We start from the raw sequence: 25,705 nt of genomic DNA on the forward strand, positions 1-25,705 counted from the left end.
GTATCCATACTGCTGAACTGAAGTTTATACACATACATGCACACATACCGTTGAATATGTAAATATAAGCAGTAATACGCTACATCACAGACAGATGCTACAGAGCTCAGAATATGGAAAGCACAAGGAGAGAACTCCCACCTTATCCGTGATGTGCCTACTCAGCAGCACCCAGACCACAGCTCCACCCTGTGGGCATTGCACTTCCAGCTTGTACTGCGGGTTGTTGGCCAGGCTGTAGGCATCCTTCACCGGGCCTTGCTTTGCATCCCAAGTACTAGAAGCAATGCAGACATTTCATCAGATCAGTTTTGAAAACAAAGAGACTTATACTTCTCTAACTGTAGGATGCTTCATATGAGCTTTTATGTCCAAAAGCTTGCTTTCCCCTCTCCCCCTCTCTACAGACTTCTATTCAGGTAAACTCTTAAATAAAAATTAATCTGCTTAACATTTGGAAAGGTGCCTGGTACCTTGATGTACCCTGTGACAAAACCTGCATCAGGAACTGTCTAGACAAAGAAAACATGGGGAGGGGGGGGGCGGTAGGGAAGGTGGGGAAAAAAAAATGTGCTGATGACAACACAAAATGTGACACATCAGGAACAGAAATGGATAAAGCTATTTGTGTAACTGACTCTCCCCACCCCTTTGAACTGAACAGCATTTGTGAATGGCTGCATTATTAACTAAGCTTCGATTTTTCTCTTATTACACCACTGTTTATGGCAGTTGTCACTGTGCTAGGCACTGCCCTACACAGTGGTATGACAATCATTAATAATACAAGGAAATACAGAGTAGAAGATGATTGAATGTGTATGTTCATCTCAGAGATCATATCGCTACATCATGTCAGCACATTTATAATCTGAACACCAGGGTGGAAGGAGCCTTTACAGGCAAAATGAGAAGTTGTACTATTGATGGAGTTCATGCAGAGCTAACATATACAGAAGTTGTATGGAAGTAGGGGTGAAGCTTGATGTACTGCAGCAGAGAAACAAATAAACCTTCACTTCCAGAAACAGAGGCACTTGTCTTCTGACTGGATTAGAAAAAGATTGAATGGAATGAACACTAGGAGAAATAGGTACCGTGTAAAATGATGGCTAAAGAAGATAACATATGATTAGAGAGAAATGGACTTTGTCTCCTATGACATGAACAAACACACCTTGTAAAGACAACATGCACTGCAGAAGTGGCTCAGAACTGCTCAGTAAAATGAATTCCAAGTAAAAGTTAGGTCACTGAAGCACTTCCTAGTGACTGAGTAAACTAACAACAGTTGTGCAAAAATCTGATTTCTATTCCAATATAGAGATGTGGTACTGAGGTCAGCATCCACTTACGCGACCTTATGTCCAAGGTATCATCACAAAGATCACAGGAGTTTCAACGATGTTATGGAAAAACTCAAAACAAAAGCCTGGGCTCACAATTTGGAATTGCAAAGTTAGACCCCAACTGTGCTCTTGAGCCCAACCTCTTCAGCAATGAGGAGAAAAAAAAAAGGAAGAATGGAAACACCTCATCAAGACACTGAGTGTTGTACTGACACAAAAGATTTTTCCTTGGACCAACCTGTGAATACATGTGGATTCTTTAAAAAGACCAGGGTTCCAACTCAAATAAATAACATCATAGTACTGGCACAGGTCCTCCCAGGCAATCCAGAAAATTCCTAAAAAAGGAACTGCTGTTATTGTTTGCTTACCAGAAACATTGAATTTACTCACTTTTCAAGAGTCCCTTTTCAGGCAAATGATACCCCACATTTATATGAAACAAAGTAGTAACATCTACACTGCCTACATTCCTAAAGTTAAACTTAACCCACAAAGCAAACAAGCTAAACCAAGAAAGACAAGTTAGTTAGAATCTGCTTATCTCTAACACTGGGTACTTTCTGAAGCTGTCAAGACATTTTTCATTCTCAAGCACTAATAAGAAGACATGAGAGAACCCCTGTTCTATCCAATAAGGACATCACAAATTGATACTGAGCTGCCTTATTCTTTCCTAAGTTTCAAATAATAATAATAATAAGACAGGTTAACCCAGTTCAACTAATCACCTTAGCAACACAGTGAAGTATTCAATTAATGTGAGTATCCTGAAGTGCATGCCTAAGGCACTTCATTATGGGACTTGCTTTAGCACCCCACATCTGCTTCATCTTTACAATTCTTGTGTAATTATTTTAACACTCTACAGCTCATTTAATTGCAATTCCAACCAACACCACCACCTACAAACTGACAGATTCCTGATGAAATGAACTCTCAAACAGGTCTCCAATACTGGCACTCACAGGTCTTGAAGCACAAGATACACAGTCAGAACAGCTACACGCTTAGACTATAAAATCAGTAGATAAATCCAGTCAGAAAAATAACTTCCTTAAAATTTATATAAAGTTGCATGAAGTTTTAACTACTAGACACTACAGATGCACTAATTCATTACTGAATGAGTTTATGTAAATAATGAGGTAATCTCTCCTAGCTACCAAAAGTCAGGACTGCTATATCTTACATATTGCCTGAAGTTCATAATGAAATGGTAAAATCTAATGGACTTGGATGCATACTGTTGTCAAAATGAAGTGGCATTAAACAAAAGGGTTTCCTCACTTAATCCACCTGTTTCTTGTGCTTAAGTGTTTCCTTCCACCTTTCTGCAGGGATAAACCACCAAGGTCTGCATTATTTGAACATATGGTGACTTCTTGTGCCTTATTACCATTGTCTATTTTCTGAGCTGTTCTTGGATCAAAGTTCAAGTATTTTTGTAGATCTGGGGTCCAACTTCTTGTGTCATTTTCACTGTACCGTCCCTTCCAACGTAAGTGACTCCATGGATTTTTCAGCTGGAGGAATCTAAGCCCCTGAAAAAAAACAACAAAAAAACACAGAATAAAACTGCTGGGTTCACCTTCTCAAGGTTATTTTTCTATTTACATGAACATGGAGTAGAGATGAGCATCTTTAGGAAATACAGCATCATTAAGTTTTACAGAATTTCCCAATAAAGCTCAAGACAAAACAAACTAAAAGTCAGTGGCAGTCTATCTTAAACAAAGGTTTCAAGCTGGTATCTGAAAAAAATGTTCAGTTTTACTTGTTACCTTATGTTCTCTTATATCCAAGACTGCATAGGCATGGGTTGGAACTAAACCCCATTTTTCTCCTTCCTCTTCAGACATCACACCTGTTGCTGTTGTGATAAGGACATCTCCCTTATGAAACCTGTTTAAAAGAAAGAGGAAACGTTTTAATTAAGCTGTTTTTGGCAGCTGCAAACTAACATTTGACAGATACTGTAATAGTATGTTTGCACACTGTTAGTGTGATCCTACTTTGTAGAAATACAGGTTGTTTATTGGAAGCAGAAATCAGACCTGAAGACACTTCAGAAAACAGGACTACTTTCTTCTGGCATTCAAGTACAGGCAATATAAAAGACTATGATTATAATGTAAAAATAAGCATTTGTCAGTCCAAAATTCAATCTGTGTCATTTATTAAAAATACTCCTCACAGATCTTCAGCTGAACACAGAAATGGTTTCATCAACACTTACTCAAATCACTGAATACAGCAAATTAAATCTATTGACACCAGGATTTTGATGGGGCTTCCCAAACTTGAAATAAATAAATAAATATCAATCCTTCTAGGTTTCTGCACGTACTTACATCCCAGCTTATGTGTCACTCAGTATTATGCCTACAGGGTTTGAACTGTCAAATGACAGCTGAGTTCTGCAATTGTTCTGAATTGCAGTTGTTTGCTTCACAGTGATTACTGTTGTGAAGACATGCTAGTGTCTTTCCTAGAACATGATAAAATTCAAGTACATTCAAAGTCCCTACACAGTTTACAGGGTCACTGAACTACAGATTGTCAGTCTAGCACAGATTAACAACAGTGAAGCTATAATGACTAGATCTCACTCTAACTGCAGCCACACCTACAAACTGCAATGTCAGAACATTAGTCTGAGAAGCTGTTGACAATCAAATGTAAGTTCCTAAACTACTGAGAAAGCACTATAGAAATAATCCCACTCTCCCATCATGAACGGGGGTCTTTCAGTCAACAGAATATTCCATTTCTTCTGCCTTGAAATACAAAAGGAACAGGTCGCACAGAACAGTTGTGAAAGAAATTTAAGTACTTGCTAGCTGACATTTACTTTACAGCTGTATCTTTCACTGTAAGTAGAACTGTATTACAATAGGTCTGAAGATCAAGATCACAGTTTTGATACAGGTTTTCTGCTGCTCCTCCAGATTTATGACTGGAAATTAATAATCAAGATATTGTTATATGATTAAGAATATCATGCTGAACTGCTTGCTAGGGACAGCAGGTCTACTTTTTAAAGACTTAAGTTGTACAGTGGTTCTAATCCGCTTTTCTTACTCTATAGTTTATTTTCTTTACAAAGAAACTAGCTGGTTTTCTTTTTTTTTTTTTTTAATGTTAAATGGGAAGAAAAAATTCCATAGTATCTTACACTTCTATTAAAGTCACCAATACATTACTACTTCTTCCAGAAAGCATGCGGAAGATATATAAGCCGCAGATTGTAGTACTACCAAGATTCTGTTGAGGGATCTGTGGTGACTGTAAGTCAGTAATCCAACTACTATAGAGCAAGCATTTTAATTAGTTAAGAAAGAACAAACTTCTACCTCTGATAGAGCATTCTGAAAGTGCTATCTCTATCAAAAGCTTGATTGTCAGAGTGCATAGCAATTCTTTCAGGTATCCAACCAGTCAGCGCGTGGAGATCGATGTTCTGAAATACAAGCATTCAAAAGAAATCATAGCAAATAACTATAAAAGTGCCTTGAAAGAAAACAAAGATACTTATTACAGTAGCTCTACATATAAAGACCCAAGAGTAAGACAATAAGAAAGTGGAAAATGAGCTGATGAAGAACTGAAACTTCTGAGCTATGGAAGCATTCGAAAAGGATCAATTGCTCAGTTCTGTGATGCATTCTATTTATTTCTTTGGTTCATAGAATTCTAAAGTCAGTCTCAGAAGAACTACTTGGAATCTTGCTATTATTATATGCATTTTAAATTATTTATGTTTTACTTCTAAGGCTCAGGATTTCAGAGTTCTTTAATATTCTTTTTGGTAAGGCTGACACTGTCATGCTTTTCAGTAATAAGAGGCTTTAATCTCCTTATTTTATCTCCTTGAAATATTGCTTCTTCCCCTCCTGTTCTGAACTCCTCAAAGGAAAAAGCAGAGACTGTAAGGGCTTGAAGAGTCATGAACAGCACTGGCAGGTGGGAATTTTGCAAACTCCAAATACAACACAGACAATAAGTAACCCTGATTAGACAATGAAGCTGTGATACAGTGGAGAACAGAGGGGGTGGAGATTAAATGTTAAACGTGGAGCTGTTTTTCCAGACAGCAAGTTAGAGGAGGACAATGCAAGTGAAACATTTATGCTGTTTCTTCAGCATTGTTCTGCAGAACAAAGCAGCCCTCCACTGACATAAACATACATAGAAATGTATGCCACGTTTTGCCCTTATACAAGATCACATTTATCTCAATAATAACATTTCTGAAGGTGATAGCTATCCATCACATCCACAAAGAATACAATTAAAGACATCAACTAGAATGGAATAAAGACACCGTTAAATTTAATAAGTTTGAATGAAAAAAAATAAATAAAAAATCTGTTCTAGGTAATGAACGAAGATTATTTGGGCTCAAATAGTCCAGACTCTTTGAAAGAATAGTTTCCATGTCAACAACCTGGCTGCTGCACTATCACAGCTTATTAAGTAATCACACTATAGGAACCTGACACACACTCATATAAATGAGTGGAACAATCTGATAAGCTTCTTATAACAAAGTACTCATCCCCTCCATAAACACGGAGTATTTCAGCCTGCTCCTTTCTTGCTGGCTCCTCTGCCTAGCAAGGGAGAAGAGAATCATACTGTTCATAGAACGACAGAAACAAAAAAATCTGCATTACTGATACAGTCAGAGGCTAAGAATCTATGCGTTTGCTCCAAACTTTCATCTAGGGCCAATATAAAGCATATACTTTCCAACCATAAATCTCAGTCCTACAGCTCATGCAGCAAGTTTAACTCTGCCCAAGAAGTCTGACATACTTAACTGTGCTTATTTGTGATAGGAAGAAAAATTAAAACAAAACAGAGGAAATTCAACACTTACCTCCCTAAGCACTTCATCCTGATTTCACTAAAAGAAATGAAGAAACTTGACAGAGATCATCTAACTTTCTCCTTATTAGAAATAACCTAGTACTTACAGAATTTGATCCAGGAAAATCATATCCTCCCATGACCTTCATATAAGCCTTTTCTATTAGCGATACCCATAATTCATTCTTATTGTTAGAATAAGAGCAGAGAAGCTCCCCATTATGATCAACAGGTAATTGGTCATCTATGATCACCTGTGCAAAATAAATAAAAAAAATATCTTAGAGCTAATAAAGTATTCTGGAAGAATTTAGAAAGGTAATAAAACCTAAATCTTAGTAATACATGGCGTCCAAGATGCAGATCTGACCACTTTTTCAGATTGAGGACACCTGTATCGATCAGAGGCTTGCCCCTATAGTGAACAAGTATTTCTGTTGGTAGCTCTCTCCTACACCACGCTGGGTAATCTATGAGCATCTACCCTGGTTTGCTCTTTAGGAAATGGAGGTTATGACACAACTTGCTTGTCAAGTATTTAACACCAGCTAGAAAAGCTGAGTGTGGCTGTCAATATTAGAAAACGTAGAGAAAGGCCTAACAATATCCCTTGCCTAATCAGGAATAAGAACATTGACTGTGCTCAGTATGCAGTAGAGGAATTATATATATTTAGTCATTGATCTATAAAGGACTGAAATGCATGTCACATCACTTTCATAATCCCTAGTTCCAAGTTTATGTTTCTCTTTTCTAGAAAAGAAGAACTATCAAAGTAGCAGTAATAAAAACATTTAAATTTCTTGCTTAAACTATAATTCCCATTAGTATAGATTATTACTGCAGTACTCATCATGGTCTGAAACAATTTCCCAGCACAGATATTTCACACCACCATTAGTCTATTACCAATACACTACTGAGACAGCATATTTTCATGACAAATCCTATTTGTGCAAGAATGGATGATCCCTTTTGTAGAAAACAGCCACTCATCCTACCAAAAAGCAGCCATCGGATGATACGCTGGAGAGCAGGGAAGCACTGAGGTGATACTTTCTTCTAACAGTCATTCAGATTCCAGGATTTTGCTACTAACAGACTTCCTAACCTAGAAGTTGTATTTTAAGGTGTAGTAACAATTGAGGACCCTCCCCAAGCCCCTCCTCTATGAACACAAGCACTGGAATTTTGAATTCTCATAAAGAATGGGAATGAACTGCAATAGTGACTGCTACAGTATAAAAAGCTTTTAAAATATATGATTTTAGCAGTAACAGTATTACGTTTTGCCCAAACCAGTTACCTTCCTAGGTACACCATTGATATGAAGTTTCACCATGTATTTGCCACATGGATTATACTCTGGTTCTCCTTTCTTGTTCTGAGGGTAAATTATACTGTTAAAAAAAAAAATAATAAAAATTCAACACAAATTGTGACATAAGTGACTGCTGTACGCACACTGATAATAGAAAAAGTGGGATTTCTATAATATACACTAAAAGATAGATATGAAATTTTATGTGAAAAAGACACTCAAATTTATTAAGAGCAGCAATGACGTCTAAGTAGATTTTTCAGACCTTACTCCTGATGCAGTTCTCTCCTAATTGGAGTAAGGAAACCCATGAGTAATGTTACGCAACTTCTACTTAAATACAGCATTAGCTTGAATGACAGTCAAAGGTTTCAAGAGTGTGGTTGTACAGAACTCTCTGCTCATGAAGAATACACATTCACTTCTAGCAAGTACAAAATTCTAGAAGTAATATTCACATGCTTGCCTGGCAATGGGCTCCTGACAGACAGTCTGCCAAATGCATGCTAAATTTATCACAGAATTCTTGTTAAGTTGGACTGAGACAATGTCGTTACCATTCTGCAGCAAGATTTGATATCAACTATTTGTTGTACAGGAGTTGGCATAACAAAGAAAGAAACAAACCTACAAAGCACTCTAAGTAAAATTTCTATTAAAAACCAAAGCCTTCCAGACTATTTGCTCTTCTCAAAGCACATTTAAAGTAGTTTTACTTTTAGGAGTGGTAAAACCACAAGATTCCCAGAGAGATAAAAGCAAAACAAACACTAATTTTACTGTGCCCAAATGTTCGATAGAGAACCTCAATTAAAACTGATAAAAGTAGACCAAACTACTCTAAATATTTTTTTACATATTACTCATGAATAAGTAACAACAGACAGCTTAACAGACAGCAATTTAAATAGAACATACTGCAAAAGTTTAACTGTGTTAAGCCTGATGATCCTAGAAAGTAATAGCTATTTACCTTGTAATCAACTTTTTGTTATATCTTCTTTCATATGCAGCACTGATAGCTAGCGAAGCCACAAAGGAACAATCTGACACTATTGTCTGTAAAGAAAAGATGACAATGAAGATGTTTACCAATATTTAGATACCAAGGAAAAATGGGTTGAATGGAAAAGAAAGGAACCGTCAGTTAGTGATTCCTTTCAACCCTGTAAGGAATGGAATTTAAATGGAGAGAAGCTGAGTTTCTAAAAAGAAAAATGCAGGAAACATTGCTTGCTCTCTAAGCTAAAACATTTATTGAAGGCAATGAGAGGTAAACGCAGCTATTTTGTCATTTACTCACCCTTAAGCTCTTCTCAAAACACATGGTGTATCTACTGTTAACACACTTGTTTATTCTCATGGCTAAAGTACACATGGAATCTGAGGCGGTACCATCATTAAATTAACATCAAGAGAGCCATGAAAAGCTCTCTCATATTTAGGAGTTTCTTTATGAAAAATGAATCCTCTTCTCCTTCAGAAAGTCTCATACCCTGCAAAGAGCTCTAGGCCCATGCTTCTCTTCAGGAACAGCTTACCTGCTTTATGCTGAAACTTGATACAGTATAAATCATCGTAGGGTTATTTGTTATGTCATCCGGCCGCACCCACTTGGCAAACATTGCTTTCTGTTTGGGGGATAATGGCAACTTTCCACATTTATCACTAGATTTGAGAGAGAAAGGCAGAAATAACAGTTCTGATAGAAAAGCTTTTAACGACGCTGCAAGTCATACATATATCTGAAAGATGGTGTAAAATGTGCACAGAACAATTACACAGCTGGAAAACAAATTCAGAGAACAAAGTTGATAATTTGGCGGGGAAAACCAGAAAATACTGAAAACATGAAATAAAGCCCAAGAGTCTCATTCGTGAGACTGAAAGGAATTCCAAAAAGCCAACTACCCTGGCAGAAACCCAAATTCTTGCCTTTAATTCAACATGATGAATTAAAGGCTTCTTCAGTTCAGAAAATATTGAGGTATACCTAATTGTCATGCCTTTAGTAGAAAACTGAAGAAAAAACACCAACCAGATGATTTGTCTATTATGCCTAAGTAATGTGAACCTATATCACTACTCATGCATAAACAGCTTTCTAACACTCTTCTCTGAATAGCCCTTAATGGAGGAGATAGCTACCACCTTCATTTTGCAGGTGGGACAACTGAGACTGAGAGCACTAAAAAAAATAGGCAATAGACTCGGGAAATGGAGCCAAGTTGCAAACATAGCCCCATACTCCAAAAAGCCAAATCAGAATATTCTTGAAGGCTTGCAGGGACAACTGTAAAAGCACTGCAGAGCAGGATCAGCTTACATTAAACAGACCCAAGATCAGACTGGAAAAATGAGGCTGCAGTATTTAAGTACCTAAGCCAGAATTATGCTTAAAAACGTGCTTAAACAATTTTAAGAGAAAACAATACCAATTATTGGAAAGAATTCAAAATAACAAAGAAACATCAGTAATTGAACAGCACTTACGAAAATGGCATAGGGAAGGCAAAACGTTCCCTCAGATCAACGCTCATGAAAGGGACGTATTCAATGCCATTAATTTTTGAAGTCTTTCTGCAAGTTGTAAGAGAAAAACATAGTTACAAACTTATCTATCATCCTTCAAAGGTTGAGTCTGAAAAGTCCCCAACTTTTCAAACTCACACACATTTCTATCTTCAGGACCATATCCTTAGTCCCTTCAGTAAATAAACAGATTAAATGTTTTAAGATCAAATCCTGGGCAGCATTGAACATCACCTCTGTCATAATCTTATTTACTGAGAAGGGGGAAGGAATAAAGTTGTCAGGTAAGGGTTACAGTGCTTTTTTATATATATATTTTTTCCATATATTTAATAATTTTCAAAATTCACAACTTTGCATAAAGGTTTTATCGATTTGTTAAAATATCTATTAAGGCAGCGATAATAAAATCAAATTGAATATAACAGAAGGCATAATCCTTAAGTATACTATGCTTCCTTGATTTCCTGTGAAACAGTAGTTGTATCATACGCAAAACCACCACCTTCATACCTGGGCACCTGAGAATTAGATATTTCATGAACTCTATCAGGTACAAACATACAAAAATATGGCTATGAAAAATACTCCTGGCAGTCAACTACATGTTGTCTTCTAAACATGCTCTAGAAAACATGCTCTGTGAATAAAAACCACTGATTACATTACCATAGAGAATACAAGAATTTATTAAAGCATGAGTAATGGCAACAAATGAGTTTGTAAGTGGTGGATTCCCAAGCCACTGCTTATATTCCTCAAGCTTAGGTGAATAATGATTTACTGTCCAAGACTCACACAGGATGTGTACACAAATGATAAAATTTTGTAAAACCTTGGCCTTTGCTCACCTGAGTACTTCAATCTCCTCTGCAGTGTACCTCTGCCCTTGAGATTCACTAGCTTGTACTGCTCTGATTGTCTGTGGTTTATCATTTAAAGAAAAATCAGGTCCCAGAGGAAAGAATGTTCTGACCGGCTGATTTGGTTTAGCAGCAGTTGACTTCTCCTTCTGAGATGACTTTGACATTGATACTTTCAGTGCTTCTGCTCTAAAGGAAAGAAAAATGCATTCTGTTTACAGTCGTAATGAAAATATGGCTATGGGTCAGTCATTCATTTCCTTGCTCATGCTCTCATATTTGTTAAAAGGGATGAACAGATGCTCAAGCTGACCAATATCATTTTTCCTATGAAAAATCAAGTCATGAACAATATCAATAGAAGATAAGCATCAGAAATCATTCAGTACTAACGCTAGTATTTCTTTATTTTCCTATTCTACAATCAATTAAAATATAGCATTTAAATTTCAATTAAAAGACACTACCAGCAGAATTCATAAGGTTTTTGTCACCTTTAAGACTACAGTAACAGCAGCATTTATGTAAGCATTTGTTATCTGAACCTCAGAAAAAGTCAACAAACCCAGAGAGAGAAAATCCCTTTTAGAGTGATTCACAGACAGGACGTAACTTTCTAACTGCTTCCCCCATGAGGCGGGACCACAGTGGTAACTCATCAATGTTGGTTTCAGCATCACTTACCGCTTTGCTTTCATTTAGACTTTAGGATTTGACTAGCAATTATTATAGCAGGAAAAAAGCAATTACTCTTAAAATCCAGCATTTCAGCTGCTTGAAGACTATATATTCAGGAGCCATCTTTTTTTTGTTGTTGTTCCTGCATTAAACTGTGAGATAGTCACACATGCAAATCAGCGTGGATTTTTTTTTAAATACAGACCTAAAAGTGCTGGAAACCTGCTAATACTGAAGCGGTCCAGCACAGTCCATTATTCTCAGTCATATTGCTGATTTAAAAAGGAGTTACACTGGACTTGCACAACTCACTATAGATACAGACTCTCATCCACTAGATTCATCCTCATCATTAAATCACTGCCTCAAACCAAGTACTCCCCAATTTCAAAGCTGTCTTCATTATGAAGAGATGCTGACACCCAGGCTTAGCACTCACCTGAATTCAGTGTTTTTATAAAAGCCAAAAAAGCAGTACAGTACTCTGACTTCTATCTGAAGACTGAAACAGTGCACTGGTACTAACAAATACATAGCCCTTCCCTAATTCTGCATGAGATTTCCAGAGGGTTGGCACAAGAGCTACTTCAACTACCTGTACAACAGCTGGCAGCTATCTGCCTGGAAAATTCTAATTGAGTTTGGTCTAGTCAGAATCCCTATGATTCGCAGTACAGAACAGACATAATAGATTGAGAATTCAACTGAGAGAATGCACTGACGATCAACAAGTATTACCTGTGCTAACAGTGGCAATACTCACCTGTCTAATGCTTGCCGAGCCAGTTGTTTCAGTTTGGACTGCAGGCCTGCCTCTGAAGTTTCTGCAGCCTTCAATTCAAAACACATAAACAACAAAAAAGCTACGCATCTAAAGAAAATTAACATTTTAAACTGTTCAGGAAACTCCATGCTTTTAAATTACAGTTACCACCTATTTTTTCTCCCCACCCCCCACCAATCCTCCTTGGAAATGAGTGGATATACATGTGGTGTTGTTTTGTGTTTTTTTTTTCTTTCATCTTAACATAAAAAGGATACTAAGTAAGTGAATATTATTTTCCTATTCTAGGAAATGTTCATAGAACAAAAGTGTTATTTAACATTTTTCAGCAGGGGAAATACTGCATGCAAAAAAAGATAATTTAATAAACCATATTAGAACTATGGACAGAAAAAAACCAAATGTTATGTATGCTATTAAACTAAAATGTATGCCATTTTTTTCCCCCACAAGTGTGTCAAAAATAATCATAGTAACTTAGGAAAAGATAGATTTGAATGTTCACTTTCATTGATAAAGTCAGCTCGCAAATTAAAACTCTTGTTTTTCCACATGTAGAGCATAAAATTATCTACAGTGAGCACCAAAACCGTTATCAGGAGTGCTAACTTCTATTTCCAGTTGGGAAGTAGGTCATGACAGTTCACTTATATAACCAGTTTATACTTTCTTCCTTACAGGTGAATTACAGCTATTGGAGATAGGTAATCTCTGGGAAGCACAACATGAGCTGTGGCTTCTCTTGTCACACCCAATAGCAGGTTTCAGGTTTGAGCTTTGTACCTTGACTGATTCACCTCAGCCATCTAGGTGACTTGAGGAAACAAAAGGCAAGCTACTTTCATCCTACGAAATGAAACTACAAACACTGTAACCATTTTTCCATCTGCTAGTAAGTTACACATCGGAGTTCCTTGTTGGAAAAGACTTTGAAAGACTTATGAAGGGAAGCAGTGGATGTGATACACCAGAAGACATATCTAGGAGACAGATACCAAGAACAGACACAGCTGCTCTCTTACTGCTTTAAGGGTAAGAAAGAAGCAGATCTCTCCACCTAATAGAGCAAGCAGAAAGCAAGACAGATGTAGTGATTCAAGACAGAGTTCTTTCCATCTTTCATCCTGGGGAGAAGAAGGTACCTTTTGATCCCCCCTTGAGGGATAAAGCCTACTGGCATTTAAAAAAAAAAACAACAAACCACAAAAACAACATGTTATCAATATGAAAAGAAACGTTAGCTTTAGATATTAGCTGCATCTGCGCCTAATAAAAGGTCAGGTAATAGCTACCGTTAATGAGATAATTTCAGAGTAATTTCTATATTTGTAAGCAGTACGTGCATGTACAACGGAAGGAGAAACAGCAGAGTCATCAACTGTTGCACCAGCATACTGCTATTATAATAAACAAAAGCAGTTTTGTATGGGAGATTGGTAATCACAGCCTGAACCTCTGATTAATCAGCTGAGGCAAGTATGGGGTCAGCTGTGGGAGCACAGGTGAGAGTGATGTAGCTGTGCTCCCGGGAGGGGTGGAGCTTGACTCCATCCCCTCTGAGACCTCATTTAAGGGCTGACTCCCACTGGAGCAGTATCTCTTGGAGATCGCTCACCAGGGAGGACTGCCCCAGCTGCTTCAGTCAAGGCACCACCATTGGTGAGTTTTTCCTTTACTTATTCACTTATATACCTTCTGTACATTTTGTTTCCATCTGTACATTAAAAACCAATACATTTGGCGAGCCAGGCAGGAGCCTGCAAATATCGGAAAAAAAAATGTCTTTCCTATGGAATGTGTTTAGCTGGTTCAAGGGGGAGAAGATCACCCCCTTAGGGAAAATCCTCCCTGGACAAATACCAGGGTTTGAGGCGTCCCCATATTTTCAATTAGCGACGATTATCGAACAATGGGGGCCCTTACGGGTAACGGGCAATATGTCCCCTTACTATCTAACCGAATACTTTCAGGGGTTGCAAAAAGATATTTTGACAACCAAGGAAAGGCAAATGGCTGCATCCATGGCTGTTTGGCCTTTATTGAATGCTTTAAATCAGGCAGAGATTAAATCAAATAAGATTGAACATGAAAATCAATTATTAAAAGCCCGCATTGAAAAATTAGAGGGCGAAATTAATCTGTTAACGGGGAAAAATTCATCATTTTTTTCAAATACCCCCCAAATTAGATATATTACAATGGATGATAGTAGGGATCCTGAAACATCGGATCAAACTAAGGTCACTAAATCTGACCTAGAAGAGCCACTTAAGACGGACTTATTAGAAGTCCGTCCTATGGTAACTCAAAAAACAAAAAAAGTCCAGGAGCGACCAGCAGGAGTGCCTCCTGATCAATGGACCCCTGCTGACTCCTATTTACACGTAACAGCACGTCCATACACACCCACCGAACTTATGGATCTAGTACAGCGCTTCAGGCAAAGACCGAGGGAAAGTGTCCCAGCCTGGCTGCTACGATTATGGGACTCGGGAGCAGAAAGTGTAATAGTTAGCGGCCCCGAGGTATCTAAACTAGCAACAATAACAGTCCATCCTGCCTTGAGGCAGAGATTGTACTCAGGGTCCCAGTTCCCTGAAGAGAATCATTCAATCGTAGATTGGATAATGGCTGCCTGCCGTATGGTATGGTCAAATAAAACAGACATGCCAATACATACAGGAATGTGGTCTTCTATGGAAGACCTACAAAATTATATCCGGGAACTAGGCATGCGAGAGGCTGTCTATGAAGATGCATCTGTTAGTCCGGACATGGTGAAGTTTTCCGCAGGAATGAGGGACCTAATCTTACAGCAGGCTCCCTCACATATGTATGGAACATTGGTTTCTATATTGAATCCTTTAGTGGCCGCAGAGGCAGCAGTCCAGCATGCTGCCCAATTGGTAGCGGACCTGGGAGAAACTGAGCGCCTGAGAACCAAGCGCAATATCAGAGTAATTGAAGATTCTGAAGTTTTTCCAATAGCCCGAGCCAGGAGATCGGCTCCACGAACCCCTCGGGCGGGACCCATTAGGGTGTCCCGAAAACAAATGTTTAATGATCTACTCCGAGCAGGTGTTCAATTTGCCAAAATTGATGGGCAGCCCAATCACGTTCTGCTTCAGTTGTGGAAACAGCTGAAGGATGAACAAAAATTTCAAAACCGCCCCAAAAGACCGGGGATAAGGCTTATAGAACGACGACCAACAACAGTTTGGAATCTAGAAGACTTTGTCGTGCCAAATAGGAAAAAGAGGCCACCTCAGGTACCTCGGGTCACAATACCAGAGGCATCAGAGGTAAAAGATTTGAATCTGGCCCAGTTTATGGCGTGATGAGGGACGTCAGTCACCCTAGGGCCTCTAGACGGGACCGGAGGCCCTATGTGGAATTGACAATATATTGGTCCCGAGAGAATGTGCAGAAGGTTATGGCCCTCGTTGATACTGGGGCGGAAACATCTATAATATATGGAGACCCAACAAAATTCAGAGGGAACAAAGTAATGATTGGAGGCTTTGGGGGACAGACCGTTCCAGTCACCCAAACTTGGGTAAAATTGGGGGTCGGGCGCCTCCCACCACGGGAGTACAAGGTATCTATTGCTCCAATTCCGGAATACATATTGGGAATTGATATCTTGTGGGGTCTGGCTCTCCACACAACAGTGGGAGAGTTCCGGTTGCGGCAAAGATGCATTAGTATCCGGGCAATTCAGACAATATTGAGAGGCCATGCAAAACATGAGCCTATTTGTCTGCCCAAGCCACGTCGGATTACTAATGTAAAACAGTACAGACTCCCAGGTGGGCAGGATGAAATAACAAAAACAGTGCAGGAATTAGAAAAAGTGGGTATTATAAGGCCTGCACATAGCCCGTACAACTCCCCAATATGGCCAGTGCGAAAATCGGATGGAACATGGAGGATGACAGTGGATTACAGGGAATTAAATAAGGTCACGCCGCCTGTTCATGCAGCCGTACCCAATATTGCCTCCCTAATGGACACACTAAGTAGAGAAATTAAAACGTATCACTGTGTCCTAGACTTAGCGAATGCATTCTTCAGTATTCCAATTAGTGAAGAATCACAAGACCAGTTTGCATTCACATGGGAAGGCAGGCAGTGGACTTTTCAGGTTCTGCCGCAAGGGTACGTGCATTCACCTACTTTTTGTCATAATTTGGTGGCGCGTGATCTGGCTAAGTGGCAGAAGCCACATAATGTAAATTTATATCATTATATTGATGACCTCCTGTTAACATCCGATTCATTAGAGGCGGTGAGACAAGCAGCAGATTTATTGATAGCTTATCTGCAGAAGAGAGGGTGGGCTATAAACCCACAGAAGGTGCAAGGTCCGGGGCTATCTGTAAAATTCCTGGGAGTAATTTGGTCCGGAAAAACCAAAGTACTACCCAGTGCAGTAGTGGATAAAGTCCAAGCGTTCCCAGTCCCTACAACATCGAAACAGCTACAAGAGTTTTTAGGTATATTGGGGTATTGGCGCTCCTTTATACCTCACTTAGCTCAGTTGTTGAGGCCATTGTATAAGCTTACCAAGAAGGGTCAATCGTGGAACTGGGGGAAGGTAGAACAAGATGCTTTCCAACAGGCAAAGCTGGCAGTTAAACAAGCCCAGGCATTGGGTATATTTGATCCGACCCTCCCAGCTGAACTAGACGTTCATGTTACCCAGGATGGTTTTGGCTGGGGCCTGTGGCAACGCCAGAGTTCTGTTCGAACCCCCATTGGATTCTGGTCTCAGGTTTGGCACGGAGCAGAAGAAAGATACAGCATGATTGAAAAACAATTATTGGCTGCCTATTCAGCGTTACAAGCGGTAGAGCCAATAACGCAAACAGCAGAGGTTATAGTTAAAACTACATTACCGATCCAGGGGTGGGTAAGAGATCTAACTCACCTTCCTAAGACAGGGGTGGCCCAAGCACAGACGGTAGCACGATGGGTCGCCTATCTAAGTCAAAGAAGCAGCCTGTCTTCGTCTCCACTCAAGGAGGAATTACAGAAGATCCTAGGCCCAGTGACATATCGCAGTGATACGCCGAAAGAACCAATGGTCGCTCCACCAGAGAAGAGCCCTGTTCAGGAAGGAAGATATCCTATTCCTGAAGATGCCTGGTATACGGATGGGTCCAGCAGAGGCAATCCGAGCAAGTGGCGAGCTATAGCATACCATCCCTCTACTGAGACAATCTGGTTTGATGAGGGGGATGGTCAGAGCAGCCAATGGGCAGAATTACGAGCCGTGTGGATGGTTATAACTAAAGAACCTGGTGATGGCATCCTGAACATCTGTACGGATAGTTGGGCCGTGTACCGGGGGCTTACTCTGTGGATTACGCAGTGGGCTACCCAGGAATGGACTATCCACGCTCGACCGATCTGGGGGAAAGACATGTGGGTAGACATTTGGAATACAGTCAAACACAGGACGGTATGTGTCTACCATGTCTCTGGTCATCAACCCCTGCAGTCACCAGGAAACGATGAAGCGGACACACTGGCCCGAGTTCGATGGATTGGAAATTCACAATCCGAAAATATTGCCCGATGGTTACATCAGAAGCTACGGCATGCTGGACAAAAGATAATGTGGGCAGCTGCTAAAGCATGGGGGCTGCCTGTACAGCTATCTGATATCGTCCAAGCATGTCAGGACTGTGACGCTTGCTCGAAGATGAGACCAAGACCGTTGCCTGAAACAACATCCCACATTGCTAGAGGATATAGTCCTCTTCAAAGATGGCAGGTTGATTACATTGGGCCCCTCCCTCGGTCTGAGGGGGCGAGATATGCCCTGACCTGCGTTGATACTGTAAGTGGACTGCTGCAAGCCTATCCCGTACCAAAGGCAAATCAAGCATATACAATTAAGGCACTCACTAAACTGATGTCTGCATATGGGACACCTCAAGTCATCGAGAGCGACCAAGGGACTCACTTTACTGGAGCGATGATACAGCGCTGGGCAGAAGAGAACAACATTGAATGGCGATTCCATCTGCCATATAATCCAACAGGGGCAGGCCTTATTGAACGCTACAATGGTATTCTTAAGGCTGCCCTGAAGACAGACTCCCAGTCCCTGCAGGGGTGGACAAAAAGATTATACGAAACCCTGCGGGACTTGAACGAAAGACCTCGGGATGGCAGACCCAGTGCTCTGAAAATGTTACACACTATATGGGCCTCCCCTCTTAGGATTCAAATTACAGGTGCTGATAATGAGGTAAAACCGCAGGTTGGTAATGACAATAATCTTCTGCTCCCTGCCCCTGAGAATCTAAAACCAGGAATCCATAAGATAAATTGGCCCTGGAAGGTGCAAGTAGGACCCAAGTGGTGTGGCCTACTTGCACCTTGGGGGAGACTATTGGAGGTGGGAGGTTCAGTTACCCCCTCGGTGATAGGTACATGGCCTACTGACATCGTGGTCAATACTCCGGTCTTTATTGCTAAAGGGACACCCATCATGTCCCTATGGCAGATCAGGACTCCTCCTCTGGTGCCAGATATAGTTATACAGCCACAGATATCTGGCCAGAGGGTATGGTATCGGAGGCCGGGACATAATCCGGTGCGAGCAGAAGTATTGACCCAAGACAAGAATACGGCCTGTATCTTGCCCTGGAGGGCAGACCTTCCTCTCCTGGTACCCTTGAAACATCTGTATTACTCTCCCTAAGATTCTAAGCCTCTAGGACCATCAGAGAACAATTTGTGTGGACTGATGAAACGCAAATGGACCTGCACCTCGAGATGGCTTGTCTCCAGTAACATCTATCAAGCACTGGCCCACGGAAGATCGTGAATACCCATCCAATCATCATTTGAATAACATCAGCATTCGGTGCGACGGGAAATTGTATCAGCGTCGCGTTGGGTCTCTGTGATAAGGGAAAACTCACCTAATCATTGGTTCACGCTGTGAAGGGGTGGAGTGTATGGGAGATTGGTAATCACAGCCTGAACCTCTGATTAATCAGCTGAGGCAAGTATGGGGTCAGCTGTGGGAGCACAGGTGAGAGTGATGTAGCTGTGCTCCCGGGAGGGGTGGAGCTTGACTCCATCCCCTCTGAGACCTCATTTAAGGGCTGACTCCCACTGGAGCAGTATCTCTTGGAGATCGCTCACCAGGGAGGACTGCCCCAGCTGCTTCAGTCAAGGCACCACCATTGGTGAGTTTTTCCTTTACTTATTCACTTATATACCTTCTGTACATTTTGTTTCCATCTGTACATTAAAAACCAATACATGTTTCAATTAAACAGATGAAGCAGAAAAACTAGAGCAGTTCTACTAGCTCTTGATCTGGTTACCTTGTATTACTAGGGTTTTTAAGTCTACCTAAAACTGTTAAGTAGAATTCAGAGCAAAGGTTTTAATCTAGAATGTAGCAATATTACTATTTCCCTCCCAACAACCCTTATATATTTGCACTAAAAAAAGGAAAGAGGAGAAAAACAGACTTGGTGGAGTTACATTATGATGGTGAGCTCTTCCTATAATGAGTTAGTTATGACAACTGGACTTCAGAGAAAAAAGCAGTACCTGTAATTACGTTTGTCATCATTCACAAAATGGCCAATTTAACTCTACCATTAACTTCAGTGAGAAATGAATTCATCCATAACAGCTTTAATGTTAGCTACTGAGTAATCATTTTTGACCAGTTTCAGCAGCAGGAGACTGTTCTGCTTTCAGAAAATGCTACACAAAAAAATTCCAAGAATTATTTCCTTTAGTATAGTCAGAAAATAAAATAATTGACACTTTAGGAAATCATCTTCAATTTTAACAGTTTCTGATTTCTCTTTTAAAACTGCATTAATTCTAGTGTAAAAGTTAACAAGACAAATTTTCAGCATATTTGTATTTCTTAGTATAATGTGGCTCAGTGAAAACACACAAATGACCAGTCCCTGTGAATTTACAGCATTAAATGATGTAACAACTGGAAGAAACATTAAAAGAAAAAAAAAAGGACAGTTTTTAGAAATACAGGTACTCCATTTTTAAGCCAGCTTTTAGGGGTCAGTCACTTGTGCAAGTGGAAGAATTCCTTACCATCACGTAATTCCACCAAGTTAACTTCTAGCTTAACATACTGTTTTCAAACAGAGCTCCACCGCTTCCGTGTACAGCTCTATAGCTTCTTCCGCATTGCCTTTATCATCTTCATCAAAAGCCTGTGTAACTAGGAAGTGAGCACGCTCCAAGTCCAACTGCTGTTTTGACTTCAGAGGGTCTGTGTTCTGAGACTGAACTAAAAGAAAAATAGAAGTGTTTAGTGCTGTTTCTACAGTAGCAGACACGGAAAAGCATCCTTCCCATAGTACTGAAACACTAGTAGTTCTATCAGATTAGAAACATCTATTCTCCGTCTGCAAGCAGAAAGTTGGCAGACTTTGCTGAAGACATCTTTACAAGGAAAAAGAAAAAACACACTCTTCCCCCAAGGCTGAGACATGTTCTCAGGATGTCATATGTCAACTAACATACATAAGATCTCTTTCATATAATGCAGATGTAGTTCCTAAGAATCTCTAAAGTGAAAGAATATGCACAACCAAGTCCTTAAGCAATGTCTTCTGCACTGAGCTACATTACACTGATTCACTGCAGAATTCAAAACAGTGACTCACAAAAAACAACCATGAGAAGCAGAGCAAACATCACAGATACATATTTCACGGCATCGTAAGGCTTCCTACTCAATTTATGCAGAGGTTTAATTAGAAAGCTCCTTACCCACCTGCTGAATGGAGAGCTTGAACTCTCTCCAAATACTCATTTATTTTTTCCTGAATATTTTCCAAGCTTGACCCAGCCATGCCAGCATAAATCAAGGCTTGTGCGGCTTCCTGCAGGGAAAGGAATTTGAAACAAAAGTTAACGGTTGGTGACTGGAAATTACTTTCCATGAACAGAAGGCTATAGCAACAATGAGTCTGCATGAAAGCTGGCTTCTACACCTGCATCAAGGCTCAGTGGTGCACAGAGAACCTGCCAGAGAGAAGTTACAAATGAAATCCAGTTTCCTAAGTTCAGTTTCACACAGGACAACCTGAAAGACTGCAGAACATCCGAACTTTTATTGTAATCACAGAGTGGCCTGGGTTGGAAGGGACCTTGAGAATCATGAAGCTCCAATCCCCCTACCACAGGCAGGGCCACCAACCTCTGCACTTAATACTAGACCAGGCTGACCAAGGCCCCATCCAACCTGGTCTTGAGCACCTCCAGGGACAGGGCATAAGGCCATATCTTAGGCCTGCATGTGCAGTCAGATGCACAAAAACAGAAATTTTAAATGAACTTACTCAGTCACACACTGAAAACAGCTAAGTAAAACTCAAGACAAACTGTCTCTTATTTTCAGAGGTGCAGATTTATGGCTGGAGAAGAAAATAAAAACCTTAAAAAAAATAAATCAACTAATTACTCACAAATTATTTGCATATAAAACAAGAAGAAAACCGATATAAAATCCATTAAAAAACAAGTTCATAGAATTATGGAGTTCTATTCAGAAACAGTTTTCTATTTGTGCCACTCATACAAGGTGATTTAGGTTAGATATCAGGAGGAAGTTTTTCACACAGAGGGTGGTGACGCACTGGAACAGGTTGCCCAAGGAGGTTGTGGATGCCCCATCCCTGCAGGCATTCAAGGCCAGACTGGATGTGGCTCTGGGCAGCCTGGTCTGGTGGCTGTCGACCCTGCACTTAGCAGGGGGGTTGAAATGCGATCACTGTGGTCCTTTTCAACCCAGGCCATTCTATGACCTTGAAATTCTATAGAATTAAGATTTCCCAACTCCTCAAATTTTGTCTTTAAAAGTTGCCATGTGCAGAAAACACCAGATATTGATCGAAATCCATTTCCAGAAGGGAGCATAAGAACATCACCAGCTCAGAAGCAAAGTGTGTCATCCACATGAAGACTTTTTCTGTAATACACAAATCTATCAGGAAAAAAAAAAAAAAGGCCCTCAGTTGCAATATATTCACTTGTTTATTTTAAAAAGCCATGTTAAGGTTTGGCAGTATTGAAATCAACAGCCAGAGCTGACACAGTCTCAGAAGCGTATGGAAAACCTGAAATTTATCACTCTCAAAAACAAAGATAAAAACCTTACCGTGACCTCATTACTGGCACAGGGGAAAAAAACCCAACAACCCACATTCGCACAGCAGCGCTCTCCTTCCCAGCAGCAGTGGGTGAGGGAAGGCGGCAGTCACGTAGCAGGCACGTATGTAGGAAGCAGAACAATAACTGTCAGTGCTGCTCCCCAGTGATGGTCTTCAGAAAGATGGCTCTGTGCAGGGCAAGCACAGAACTGAGGCCAGAGGGGCTCTTGCTTGCTTTGTGGCTATGATTCTGCAAAAGCTGTCAGTTTACTCCCACATACACCCACCCTGTCTGCTTAGAACAAATCCTAATACAACCTTTATTTATGAGGGCAAATATTTTACTGCTGAGCATAACAGAAGGAAGCATTGCATACACCCTGTCAACAATCATTACCATAATCACAGAATCACTGAATGATCTGGGTTGAAAGGAACCCCAAAGCCCACCCAGTGCCAACTCCCTGCCATGGGCAGGACTGCCACCCACCAGCTCAGGCTGCCCAGGACCTCAGTCAACCTGGCCTTGAGCACCTCCAGGGATGGGGCACTACAGCTTCTCTAAGCAGTTGTGCCAGAGCCTCACTGCCCTCTGAGTGAAGAGTTTCTTCCTACCATCTAAGCTAAACCTCCCCTCTTTCAGCTTAAACTGACTACCCCTTGTCCTATCACTATCAACCTGCATAAAGTCAGTTCTGCTCCTGCTTGTAAGCTCCTTTCAAGGATTACACCACACAAAGTGCTCACAACAACAGAGAGGCAAACATGGGTCCAGTTTCATTTAAATGTAACAATTAAGTACCATTAAGGTCTAACATACAACTAGTTCTGAGAAAAATGCATTACAGAGATCTCCTCCAGGAGTGCACGCACATCTGTGGCACAGCAGAAGTAGAGGTGCTGTATTGCAATGGTGAGCATGATGCAAAAAACAAATACAGATCTTCAGCTCTTCCAAATCCACGCATAACTGCTATTTCCCTGATTTGGACCACAACTGTTCTACCTGGTTCCAAGGTAGAAATAGACCCTTGTGCACTAATTTGCAGCAGTGCCAGCATGCCAGCTGTCACAGGATGAAGGTGTGGTGCAGAGCCGGTAATTCTGATTCATTACAAGCAAACAGAGACAGCAAATCCATTCAGACATCCTGTTTGTTGCCTATCAGCAACAAGAAATAATATTTCCCATGCTTTATGCTCAGGCCAAGGTCTTGCAGAATCCAATTTGTCATCCATTTGTCATCAAAGCACAAGTGAACAATAATTAGTTGGTGACAGGTCAGATACCTTCACACAGAGCCTGCTACAAGAATCAACACCTGACCTTGTGCTGCAAGGAACCTCCTGTCTGAGCACTACAACCTGTATCTGCAGGGCTGTGATCCAAAGCTTTCCTTGTGCAGAGCAGTGCTCACACTCACATTGCTTTGTGCCTTCACATGTGCAAACTACAAAGCATTTTCTGCACTAATTCCCTGGTTGCATTTAGCCTGAGGGGTGCCTTTCTGCTTTTAGAAGTGTCACCTGAATGCAGCATAGGAAAACAATTTTCTGTATGCTGTATGAAAATGCAGAAGAGTGGTTATTTGCACAAAAATATGGTTTTCTTCTGAGAAGCACCTGATAAGTTCTCCCAGATACATCAGAAATGTGTTGTCACAAAGCAGCGTGTGCACAGCTAACAGATACCATGCAAGTGCTGCTGAGAAGCACAGACCTTATCAGCATCATTACTGCTAATTATAACTTCTGTACACACACACTTCCCGTAGTAAACTTAGCTCACCCTAAGTTAACAACGTAGGTTAAATGCATTATGTTCTTCCTATATAAGAATCTCTCCAAAAAGAGGGGATATTTAGAGCAGATGTCAGGGGGAAGTTTTTCACAGCGACAGCAGTGATGTGCTAACATAGCTGCCCAGAGGAGCTGTGGTGCTCCATCCCTGGAGGGGCTGAAGGCCAGATTGGATGGGGCCCTGGCAGCCTGATCCGGTGGGTGGCAGCCCTGCCCATTGCAGGGGGTTGGAAACGGATCATCTTTGAAGTCCCTTTCAATCTAAGCTGTTCTGTGATTCCATCTTTTCACACAGAAACCCAAGAAAAGTATGGTTTTCCTATACAGATCACTCCTGAAGTAAGGCCTCCTGTTTATTTCCACGGAAATGACAATTGATACAAAGAGCCCATTAACACTATTCGACAGAACGAATTCGCAGCGACAAAACACATTTTTTTTCAGCGCTGTCACCACCATTAGCTGTCACCAGTCGTGACCAGGATCCTGCATGCTGCCCTCACACAAACCTGCATCAGCGGAGGTGACCCACCGCCACCACTGCTGAGACACACCACGCACTGCCTCATCGTGCTCACGGCCACCTCCTGGGCTCCACAAACCTTCAGCAAACGCTGATGAAGGCCAACGAGCCTCCCAGCCCGACCCCACCCTCACACCGCCGGGCCGCGCCGCTCCTCCGGGGGCGGACAAACTTTCCGCTCGGCCTTCCGCCTTCCCCCGCCGTAAGCGCCCTCCCCCGAGCCTTCCCCCGCCGCACCTTATAGTAGAAGACGGCCTCCTGGTAGCGCCCGCTCTGATCCCGCTGCACCGCCAACTGCGCGAACTTCACCGCGTCCACCTCCAACGCGCTGGCATCCATGACCGAACCCCTCCTGCCAACCCCCGCCGCCGGCTGCGCCTCACCCGCCCGCTTCCCGGCCTGGCCCCGCCCGACTCCGCCCCATCCCCAAGGGCTCCGCCCACTGGCGCCCCACAAGTGGCCATGGAGGCGGACTGCGCACGCACGCCGAGGGAGAGGAAAGCACTGCGCATGCTCGGAGGGGCTGAACTTAGGGCTGTGAGGAGGCGGAGCGCGCCTGACTGACTGTGGGGGCTCCCGCGGGGCGGGACGCGCGCAGATCGTGTGTGGTGGGGATGTCGGCGTCAGGTGACCCGAGCTGTGTCATAAGGGCGTTATTAATTTTAAAGCAGTACCGTGCTTTTGTTTGTCTTATATTTTTTTATAGAGAAGTGCTCAAAATAGCAGTGACTTTCCAACACGGAATCGCAAAGTCATTAAGGTTGGAAAAGCCCTCTAAGATCACCTGGTCCAACTGCCAAACCAGCCTCACCATGCCC

At 41.3% G+C, this 25,705-nt stretch overlaps 1 protein-coding gene across 3 annotated transcripts in view; it reads right to left on the reverse strand.

Moving 5' to 3' along the window:
* CAPN7 (calpain 7) overlaps positions 1-25,288 on the reverse strand; it is a 35,908-nt gene extending 10,620 nt beyond the window's left edge. The window contains exons 1-15 of one of the 3 annotated variants that reach the window (XM_072327560.1): positions 25,125-25,288; positions 21,188-21,296; positions 20,541-20,698; positions 12,382-12,449; positions 10,929-11,129; positions 10,039-10,125; positions 9,087-9,213; positions 8,519-8,604; positions 7,531-7,624; positions 6,332-6,478; positions 4,706-4,812; positions 3,134-3,254; positions 2,749-2,893; positions 1,588-1,687; positions 142-277 (exon numbers count right to left, since the gene is read on the reverse strand). In XM_072327560.1, coding sequence (XP_072183661.1) covers positions 142-277; positions 1,588-1,687; positions 2,749-2,893; positions 3,134-3,254; positions 4,706-4,812; positions 6,332-6,478; positions 7,531-7,624; positions 8,519-8,604; positions 9,087-9,213; positions 10,039-10,125; positions 10,929-11,129; positions 12,382-12,449; positions 20,541-20,698; positions 21,188-21,296; positions 25,125-25,226 — 1,788 coding nt within the window. In that variant the 5' untranslated portion in view covers positions 25,227-25,288. Of the gene's footprint in view, positions 1-141; positions 278-1,587; positions 1,688-2,748; positions 2,894-3,133; positions 3,255-4,705; positions 4,813-6,331; positions 6,479-7,530; positions 7,625-8,518; positions 8,605-9,086; positions 9,214-10,038; positions 10,126-10,928; positions 11,130-12,381; positions 12,450-20,499; positions 20,699-21,187; positions 21,297-25,124 lie in introns of those variants that run through there. The other 2 variants (XM_072327562.1, XM_072327561.1) reach the window with 2 other exon arrangements.
* Positions 25,289-25,705: the final 417 nt, after the last annotated feature.

Source organism: Excalfactoria chinensis, chromosome 2 (assembly GCF_039878825.1).
Source record: "Excalfactoria chinensis isolate bCotChi1 chromosome 2, bCotChi1.hap2, whole genome shotgun sequence".
Lineage (NCBI taxonomy): Eukaryota > Metazoa > Chordata > Aves > Galliformes > Phasianidae > Excalfactoria > Excalfactoria chinensis.